Source organism: Sinocyclocheilus anshuiensis, unplaced genomic scaffold (genome assembly GCF_001515605.1).
Source record: "Sinocyclocheilus anshuiensis isolate Anshui unplaced genomic scaffold, SAMN03320099.WGS_v1.1 scaffold246, whole genome shotgun sequence".
Taxonomy (NCBI): domain Eukaryota; kingdom Metazoa; phylum Chordata; class Actinopteri; order Cypriniformes; family Cyprinidae; genus Sinocyclocheilus; species Sinocyclocheilus anshuiensis.
Genome location: NW_015542356.1, coordinates 2,312,505 through 2,323,933, shown reverse-complemented (window position 1 = coordinate 2,323,933; position 11,429 = coordinate 2,312,505). Strand labels below are relative to the sequence as shown.

General features: G+C 34.3%; 1 protein-coding gene across 1 annotated transcript in view; it reads right to left on the bottom strand.

Moving 5' to 3' along the window:
* The window catches only part of vps37d (VPS37D subunit of ESCRT-I), a 58,739-nt gene that overhangs the window by 5,294 nt on the left and 42,016 nt on the right, over positions 1-11,429 (bottom strand). The window contains exon 3 of the mRNA XM_016490573.1: positions 7,026-7,108. Coding sequence (XP_016346059.1) covers positions 7,026-7,108 — 83 coding nt within the window. The remainder of the gene's footprint in view (positions 1-7,025; positions 7,109-11,429) is intronic.

Sequence of the window (11,429 nt, the reverse complement as noted above, 5' to 3'; positions counted from 1 at the left end):
CGCATATCCAATAGTTTGTGCGGAGAGTGGAAGCTAAAGCGCGCTTTGAAGGACATGAAGTCACCAGCGAGATCACTTGCATTTTTTTCAGTGGAAACAACTTTAAATAGCCTATGCATAATTTTTACTCATAAAGAGTAATACATGATTCGGAACTGCAATGAGTCTACTTTTATTTGTGTGCACTCACAATATCAACAAAACCTTGTGCTTTTGTAAAACAAGGAATACAAATGCTTTCTGATGCGCTTTCTGTCGTCTCTGTCTTGAGCAGGAGCGCCTCACAATGATGAACTGAAACTCAGCTAATACTTGCCTTACCTACATGATAAATACTGTATATCTATACAATGCTTTACATTACTATTTTAAAACGAAATAATTCAAATCGAAAACAAAAACTCTTTCATTATGTAATCCATAAAGATGCATTTCTTTCTAAAGGCACGTCCAATGAGGAGATGGCGAGTCAGGTTTGTCAAATTCATCTGTGCAACACTGACTCAGAAAACACTAGTTTATTAACAAACAATTAAAATATCCCCTCACTATTTTTTACTTTTTAATTTTTATTTTGTTTGTTTGTATTTTTGGGCCGCTGTGCCAAAATGATGTTTGCATTCAGTAGCTACAAACAGCCTACAGCAGCATTTTAGTGCCACGTTGAAAATAACGAAATAAATAAGATTAACTTCATAATATTTTAAGAATAAAGTCAAAATTACGATAATAAAATCATGTTATAAAGTTAATGTGAAAATTCCACCTATAGGCTACTTCGCCCAAAAAAGAAAAAAAAAAAAAAAGTCTGTGGCATCCGTCATTCTTCACATTTAACATTAAAAACAGCAATAAAATGCACTTATTGACGTCTTTTTATACTCTGATTGATCGATTTCATGAGACATTCGTTTGTATTAAATTGTTCTGTTTTGTTTTTCATTCATTCAAATATTCATGTTTATTTCGTGTTGCAAATTTTAAGGAGGAAAATATCATTAATATGCCGCTTGAACTGAGGCGAATTATCTCACTACAAATGAAAGAGCGTAAAAACACATTTATTGTTTGTATGTTATCATAAAATTGACAGAAGGCTGAGACTTTGTAGTAACAAAGCACAAAGCTGCGATTATTGGGTGGCTTGCGTGCTATAAATAATGGACTTGAAAATTTTAAATATCATTTCCAAGCATTTAGCCTATACCATAAAACAGCTTGTGAATAGTCATGATTCACGTAACGTTATTTACTTCAGAAAAATCAACAATAGGGCCCAAGTTAAGTTAACCGAGTTGAAGCCCATAACGTTGCAAAAAGAAAGAAAGACAGCCAGCAGAGAAAGAGCGAGAGCGTCTACCTCAGCAGCAACAAATCTCGCATTCTCACATGTAGCGCTTATTTTGATCTTTAATGTTAGGTTTAGGGATGCACGATATATCGGCCACCATATCGGTATCGGCCGATAAATGCTCATTTTTTCTGTTATCGGTTTCCTATTCTTGAAACAAAATTAATTCTTAAGGTTGATTCAATATTACTCTTAATGAAAAACACACACACACACACAACATCAGCAATGCTACAATGACAAAGTCGCTTATATTAAACGTAAAACTTTTATGAACAGAAGGAATAAGACTGATGTAGGCCTACCTACGTTTTAACACAAATAAATGAAAGTTTTTGGGATTTTCCTCTTACTTTAAACGAATGCTTATGGCTCATTATTATTAATGAAAAAAAAGGCTATACAATAAAATAGTACAATGATAAATTCACCAATATTAAACTGAACTTTTCTAAACAAAATGAATATGGATTTCCCCTCAGGCTACCTTAAAACGATCATAGTTTGTGATTTATTATCTTAATTAAAACACATCAGCTCTTTGTTTGGCATCAGTTTCTCAGTTTGGCCAGGAGGCCAGCTCTAGGAAGAGTCCTGGTTGTTTCAAACATCTTCCATTAAGGGTAACAGAGACTACACGCTTCTGTGAACCTTCAATGAAGCAGATTTTTTTCCCTGAACTCCTCCCCAGATGTGTGGCTTGACGCAAACCTGTTTCTGAGCTCTACAGGCAGTTCTTTTGACCTCAGGGCTTGGTTTTTGCTCTGATATGCATTATCAGCTGTTAGACCTTTTATTAAGATGTGTGTGCCTTTCCAAATTATACCCATTCAATTGAATTTGCCACAGGTTAACTTCACCCACATCTACAAGCAATATGAATGCTCCTGAACTAAAATTTAACTGTCCCAGATAAGGGTATGAATACTTACGCAATGGAATCATTTAAGTTTTTTATTTTTAATACATTTGCAAAGATGTTAAAAACCAGTTTTTTTGCTCTACCATTATGGTGTATGGAGTATAGATTGATGTGGAAAAAAAGCAATTTAAAGAAGTTTATCATAAGGCAGCAACTTAACAAAACGTGAAAAAAATGAAGGGGTATGAATACTTTCGCAAGGCACTGTATATATATATGTGTGCTGTCAAATGATTAATCGCATCCAAAATAAAGTTTTTGTTTACATAATATATGTGTGTATACTGTGTACATTTATTATGTATATATAAATACACACACATACAGTATATATTTAGAAAATATTTCCATGTATTTCCATGTATATATTTATATTAATATAATTGATATTATATATAAACATTTTAAATGTATAAACATAACATTTTTCTTAAATATATACATGCATGTGTGTGTATTTATATATATATAATAAATATACACAGTACACACTCATATATTATGTAAACAAAAACTTTTATTTTGAATGTGATTAATCACGATTAATCGGTTGACAGCACTAATATATATATATATATATATATAATACAAATCACTGCTCTAATGACAAACAATACATATAATGACAGATAGATAGACAGACAGACAGATAGATACTACTATTTAAAACTACTATTACACAAACACAAAGTTGAATGATCGAAAAGCTATTACATGAAAACAAATACTTGATTTTGTCTTCCTTTTAATTTCTTGCCTTTTCAGAAAAGATTTCGTTTTAATTTTTTCCAAAGAAAAAAGTAGCTATATATGTTGCTATATAGTTGCTATGGTGTTATGAGTGGTTTAGTATGTGAGGTTGCTAGGGTGTTCTGGGCTATAAAACAATAATAATATTTTTATTTTTACAAAAAAAAAAATGAAATCAGTTATATATAAATATATTTAAAAAAAATTTTTTTAACAAAATTACTAAAACTTAAAATGAAAATATAATAATAATAATAATACTATAAAAAAACAATATTAAAATAACACTGGTTTCTAGAATGTTGCTCAGTGTTTTTTATTGGCCCAAGTCAAAAGAGCTCACCACTAAGTCTGTGATATTCTGATCTATAGATATGGCTTGGGTCTCTCTTTCAGTGCAAGCCTGTGTTTTTTCCCCTCGTTTAACTGTTTGGCAAAAATCGTGTAAAAAATATCATAACACACCTTTCCAAACACAACAAACACTGCATGACAAGTTAATACTATAGAGCCAGGGGGTTGTTCAAATCCCTCAAGCATAAGCAATAGTAATAATGCTTACCTCAGTGGGGTTTCCCTGTGTAATCAACTAAAAAATGACTACTGCATGAATCCAAAGTCATACATTCAAAGATTTTATTTTTAAAGGACCATTTGTCTTAATGGATGAAGCAGAGCCCTCGAACCGTGTTTCATGTGGTCTCCTGCTGTTTATTAGCTTTTTTATAATTCTCAATCAAGGCATCATTAAAATGTTATAGTTTCATATGAGAACAGACTATGAACAGTTGCCATCAGCCCTTTTCCAGACGCTGTTGCACTAATAGAATATGCAAGTCCTGTGGGAATTCACGGCCTAATCCAGCTCAGAAACACACGTGTGGGACTGATGTTTTGTCTGGCACGCTTCCCGCTGAAGGCTGGCTCTCTGTACAGCTTACTTATGATGGAGTGAGATCATCAATCAGATGGCAGGGGCATAATGACAAAGTCACGGAGCTATTGATCGGGCCTGTGTGGGGTGGAAGACACAGTGCTTGTTTACAGCCTGAGGACGGATAAACCTACGTAGATCAATCAGACAAAGCTGAACGGATGGGGCAGGGCAGCTGAGACGACAAGAGAAGACGTCTAAGGAGTATTTTTTTCCTAATGGCCCATGTTGTGCTGAGCTGTTTCAAGCCCTTTGTAGAATAGTCTGTGATGCTAACACATTACGTAATGAATGGTGACGTACAGTTTGTGGACAAATCATTCTTCTATATTTTCAATGAATCCATTCAATTGGTTCATAAATAAACAGTCTAGAGTCAACAGCTCACTGATTCATTGACCTGAATATGATTGTTTTTTTCATGAAATTACAATAAACACCCTTACTAATAAAATTTAACCTCCCAAAAAAATTAATAAACAGCTAAGTGTGCCTACATATTGTTTTTGGGAATGTTTGGGGTCAGCAGGATTTTTTTAAAGGAATTATTAATTTTATTCAGGAATGACGGATTAAATTGATTAAAAGCCACAGTAAGGACTTTTACATTGTTACCAAAGACTTCTATTTTAAATAAAAGCTGTTCTTCTGAACTTCCATTGGTTTTCACAGAAATATTAAGCAGCACTCTTTTCATATTGATAATATTAAGAAATGTTTCCTGAGCAGCAAATCAGCCTATTAGAATGATTTCTGAAGGATCATGTGACCCTGAAGACTGCTGAAAATTCAGCTTTGCATCACAGGAATAAATTACACTTTAAAATATATTAAAACAGAAAATAGTTGTTTTAATTGTAATACTATTTCACAATATTACTGTTTTACTGTATTTTTGACCAGCTGAATGCACAATTGGTGAATCTAAGAGACTTCTTTCAAAAACATTAAAAAAAAAAACACATTGACCCCAAACTTGAATGGTAGTGTAATATGCTAAATATGCTAAATCATTTTTTTGTTAAACAGTTCATTGAAACACACTTTTCTTTAGAAAAGATTTGTGGAAAGACTTCCCATCACTAGTAATGAATGCTAACAAGAAACATGAGCACATGGATGAAAAACAGGGATGGCCATGCTAAAATTTAATTATATCCATATAAACAGATGGAACCATTTTCATGCTTCTGAGACAATGAGGGCTGATGTTATAACAACTGTTGTATTCATATTGAACAATTTGTATAGTCTATCACTTCATAACTTGTCCTGCACCTGTGCTATAAATGTGAATGAAACCTCAAAATCAAGCAGCTTGTTGAGTACTATTATTAAGCAATTAGATATACAATTTTTGCATGGTGGGCAAAAACATATCAAAGATTTATTGAAGGAGGGACCCGAGTCAGATCTAGAAACCAAAATATAATTGAGACGTGAGGGCTGGCTTTTTCTGTGGCTGTGGTCTTTTTTCTGTGAAATCTCTACTGATTTTTAAACAACGTTTATATTGTTAGTAAGATAACAATTGAAGCAACTTGGGTTTACCCGATTATCCATTTAAAAAGAGTGCTAAAATGTGAGTATCAAACAGGATACATCAGGTTTTTGAAGATTGTTTATTTATACATCTCTAAATTATCAATGTATTATCATAAAACTAAGCATTTAAATATCAGCAACTGTGCCAAATTGCATATTTTTACTCAGTTTGGGCCTCTGAAAAAAAAATGTAGTTCCATAGTTCCATATTCTTCTGTATCATACTATAAGTGCCATAAAAGCCCTATGTATCAAAAAACACATACAAACTTTATTTAATAATTTTTTTATATTTTGTCTAAAGGTTCAACAAACCATTCCCTTTAAAAAAAAGTGGGGTTGGGTCAGCGTCGGCGCCACGGGGGTGGGAGCTGAGGGGGCCCGGCCCGGCCACCTCGGTCACTGTGCCCCCTCACCTCTGGTGCCGTCTCCGTAGTGGGCGCCCTGATTTTAGTCGGTGAGGCAAGGTACTGCCCTGGGAAGGTTTCCCAGGCTGTTAAATACACAGATTAAAAGCGAAATGTTTTAATTTCGGTTCGTTCTTAGCAAAAAAAAAATATGTTGGTACATTACAACATTATTAGGCCTGCCGTTATTATTTCTGAAAATGTAACTTATATGAGACGTATCTTTTTTTTATTTTCCTCAAAAAAAAAACAACAAATTATCAAACCACACTGAATACATGTCAGTTTACTTAATTTTAATCATTATTTAAAATAAAAAAATTTAAATTAGTTTTTTTGAAGGTTCTTTTTTAATATACAAACATCATGAGTTATTAATTCATAAATATCATTAAGGTTTTGAGTGGTTACACCTTTAATAAAATATTAAATTAATGTAATACAATTTTTTTATTATGTTATCAGGAAAATTGATCATCCTGACAGCCCCCCCCCCCCCAAAAAAAATTGTGCCTGCCCCCTCACTTTGTGCGCTCTGGCGCCGACCCTGGGTTGGGTTATAGACCTATATCTACAGTAATTGGAAATGCACCTGAGCACCAGGTTTGGTCAAATGTTCTTAATGAAATGTTGGGAGTGCTGCTTTTCCACTTCTGGGACAAACCACAGTGCTGGAGACATCAGTTGTGATGTGTTTGCCGCATCTCTTATTTATGACACACGGGCTGTCAATGCTTTAAATCATTGATTAGATCACAGATCCATCTTTGTAAGTAGTGCATAGGTTAGTGGATTTTAGGGTGGATTTTCACCCTCATGTCACCCTCAAATTCAGATCAACCGGTTCAATGTAAATAAGGATGGTGTCATGTAGAGTAAAGACTTTCTGCACTTTTGTCAGGCTTTCATTCTGTTTTGTTCTGGTTCAGTTGGCAGGGCATGTTCATTCAACAGTGTGTCTGAATAAACAACATCCTGAGAGTACTGCTAAAAACACAACGTCAAAAGTTGACCTGCATTTTGTTGTCTTTTGATATAGGGTGAGTAGGGACCGAGAAGAAAAGACACACAAAGAGTTTCTGTGTATATAAAAGAAGCAAAGGATTTTGAAATCACCTCAGACTGTTCTTCGGCACGTGCGACCTCCTCCTGGAGCAGATTGTGGGCAGTCTGAGGGCTGTGCTTCTCCGTGAAGGCCTCTGGAAAAGCACAAACATTTAATCTCCGTCAGTTTCAATTCTCAACACGACACTGGCCCAGAATCGCATTGAACATCACTATGTGACTCTGCAGTGCTTCAGTTGCCCTGCTGCAGAGTCTACAGCCCTACAGCAAAAACTGTGAAAGACAACACAGAAAAATATGTAGATAATAAATAACCTCCTGTTACATAGAGTGAGTGAATGATTCTTTTAGTCTGTTTTCAGGTAATTGGTTAAACAGATTCACAAAATTTCTCAATCACTCAAAGAGTTACTGAGTTAATAACTCACTCATCAAAATGAGCTGTTATTGATATGTGTAGGTAAAATGTTTTGTACTCTATATTTTACCTTACAGTTATTATCAGTGGACTAAAGGTCTGTTCACAGCCATATGAAAATTTGCGAAAAATCTAATAATCGACTAACCGCTAGTCGACGAGAAGAGGCTTGGTCAACCAAAATTGTATTAGTCGCAGAAAAAAAATGTAAAAATCCACAGGCGAAGTCACGCACTCCGTGACGGACAGATCGTTAACGGCTGGTCTTTGTAGTAATACAGTACATCGGGCAGGACATCCAAACACTTGCCTATCATTCATCGACCTTAAATATGGCCTATCATCTGAAATATGTTATTAGTAGCAACTTTACATGGCCGCATAATCTAACATTAGCCTAGTGAAATGTGCACTATTCAAGTGTCAGATGGAGGCACCAGTGCGATCATTTGCTCTTAAAATACTCCCTCATTTTTGGTCATACAGATAAGAGTAATACATCTTTTGAATTTGTTAAGACTATGTTTATTTGTGCGCAAACATTGCGCTTTTGTAAAATAATGAAAGCAAACAGGATGTGCTTTCTGCCGTCTCGGTCTCCGTGAACTTGACCGCGAAACTCAGTGTATATTTGCCTTATAGACATGAAAAATATATCTATAGAGAGTGAAATGTTTACTTTCAAATGAACCAAATCAAATGGAAAACAAATATTCTCAGATTATGTAATCCATATGAAACATACAGACACATTCACTACTTAGATGACTAAGATGACGAAGATGACGAGTCAGTGTCACTGACAACAAAGAAAGCACTAGTTCATCAATAAATTATTAAAATGCTAAGGCTGACACATTCATAATCATTACTTCTGCTGGTGTGCTATATGTGGCATGCTTTATGTGCACTTGAAGCGCTTAGTAGGCTTTGTAAGCAAATAAAAGCTCATTATTATGATTTTAAATGGTTTATTAATAAATAAATGAGGAGCATGTTTCTTTGAGTTGTGTAGTGTATTCCCAACTTTTGACGACGTGCGAATCTCTGTATCAGTCTGAACAGTAGTTTATTCAAATCTTGTCCTGAATATTCGTTTAAGTATGAACATACATTGTGCTTAGAAGAAAAAAAAATCTAGAACACATTTACTTATATAATCACTAGTAAATAGTAAATAGCTGAAGATTGCCATCCTTGAGTTGCTAGTGCTGAAAAACATTAAAGTTAACTAGGCATAATTTAATGTTTTTTTCCCCCTTTATCAACAACTGAAACAGTTTCATTAATTTCAGTTAGAGTGAAATGGACAATTATTTTTTATTTTTTTTGTCAAGACAAAAAATTGGAACCATTTGAATAAAAAACTTACTGATACAAACTTTTGAACAGCAGTGCATATGGAAATAAAACATAATAAACAGAATAATTATATTGTCAAACACAACAGATAAAATGGCATATTCAATATACAGTATGTATTGTAAATAGCGCTATACAAATGAATGTGAATTTAAATGTGAATGTGAAAATCCAAACTCAGAAGGAGTTTAGAACCTAATTGTGTAAAGCAATTCAAATGAAAGTCTAATGCAAATGAAGGAAAACAGAAAAAGACAGATTTGAGAAACTATACACAAAACCTGAATAATTGCAATATTATCATATTGTGTTTCAGATATCTATATAATATCCAATCTCTAAAGGCACATTCACATTAAGGATGATAACTGTAACTATAAACTCTAAATGATCACTCTAATTATATGAGAATAGCAAAGTTCACACCACAACTATAACGATAACGACAGAGGAACGATTTTGTTGGAATCACTTTCAGAACGTTTTTTGTAAGCTGATGAATGATAAAAACATAGCCAATCAGAATCCAGACTTTAAAGAACTTGAGTAGGCCTATTTAAAGCACTTTACAGATTACATAACGGCAAAGCGCATATAATAAACAACATTCGTACCATGGTGTGGATGGCCATATAGTTATAGTTATCGTTTTTGGTGTGAATAGACTGATTCCCACCCTCAGTTACCAAGTTAAAAACTTCCTGACTGAATCAAGCGAGCAGTGAGTTAAAAGCTTGCTCACTAAGCTGTCAGTCTGTCAGAAACTGTTACACGTTTGAACGTGCAAGCTTGCATGAGATTTGAGAGCTATGTATGAGAGGATGATTTCCAGAAAAAAAAACTTACATTTCTGTCTGTTATTCACATAAAGCTATCATGTGTCCTCAGAAGATTGAAACATGCAACGACTACTTTTGAGGTCTTTTAGGTGCATGATGCAATAAATGGCACATTAGTATTGTATATATAAAAAAAACATCAGCTGATAGCGTCCCGCTGCACAAACAGAAATGCGGTCTCTCGGGGGCTGGTGACTGTGTGCCAACAGGACAAAAGAACATCGCAACAGTGTGTGAAAACACTGCGAGTGTGTTGAGTCTTGTGTAAAGTGTGGGACTGAAGCTGCACTCAGGTCTCTTCACAGTGTTATTGCAGGGCCCTGAGGGTGAGGGTGGATGCAATCACTTTCTGTTAGCTCATGTCCACTGATGAGAGTGAGGGGCTCGGACCCTCTAAATGTTGTGCTGGGGTTGCTGTGGCAACCGGCAATTATGCTAATGTTCAGATGTGTTGAGTCCACAGGGGATGTGAAAAGCTGAGCTAGTGGCCATCGAGGGCACAGACAGGTCACGGCAATGACACCATTAGCGCTTCAATGAGCCAGAGCTGCTCCCTAAACAAACCTCCATTACAGGATGGAAATGCTCCAGAGAAAATGACTGGGGAGCTACCATGGTAAAATGAAGGTATCAATTGGTAATTATAATGGTAATGTATGACTGTTCACCATTTAAATGGTACTCCAACACTTAGAAAATAAAGTTCATTTTAATAAGGTAAAAAAAAAATGTTACATAAAAAAAAACTACCATTTATACAGTGAAAAATTACAGTATGTCATTTCATTTTAAAATGTGTGAAAATTAATTATTCAAGACGATAACGTATGCACTTTTACACATTTTTTAGCAGTATAAAGTATTAATCAGTTTAAAATGTAGAATGAAATCAGTATTATATTTAACAAAATATTACATACATGTACTTTTAAAGTAAAAGTAAATAATTTGTTAATATGTTTTACAATGAAAAACAACAAAAGAGGTTATTGTAAATTGCCAAAATGTTCAATTTTCTCACCACAAAAAAATAAAAATAAAATAATAAAAATAAATAAAATAAAAATAAATAAATTATAATATACAGTGGGTACGGAAAGTATTCAGACCCCCTTAAATTTTTCACTCTTTGTTATATTGCAGCCATTTGCTAAAATCATTTAAGTTAATTTTTTTTCCTCATTAATGTACACACAGCACCCCATATTGACAGAAAAACACAGAATTGTTGACATTTTTGCAGATTTATTAAAAACCCACTGTATATATATATATATATATATATATACACACATACAGTATATATATATACATACATATGTACATACAGTATATATATATATATATATATATATATAATTTAGCAAAGTAATCTAAATGTATCATAAAAATAATACAATCATTTCATTTAATGTTCCAGCTCTTTTTACAAAAAAATGTCAGATCATAAAAAAACAACAACATTATATACACATATTTGTCACGTCACGCTGTTGAGGAAGCACGCAGGAGGCACGAGTAAACGAGAACTGTCTTTAATCAAGGAAACTCAGGAGATAATCCACAATAGGAGCTTGAGCCAACACACGTAGAGAACGAGTAGACCTGACAAACACAAATTGAACAGACTAGAACTTTTAAACACAGGGCAATCAGGGGAACACAGGTGACATCAATGAAACATAATCAAACTAAACGAGGACAAGAACATGACCAAATAAGGAAACACAGGAAGGACTACGTGGGCAAAACAGGTCCAAAAGTCTGACATTTCGCTCCCTCCCTGAAGGTGCATCCTCGCACCGTAACAACAACAGAGGGAGGCATAGGTGGGAG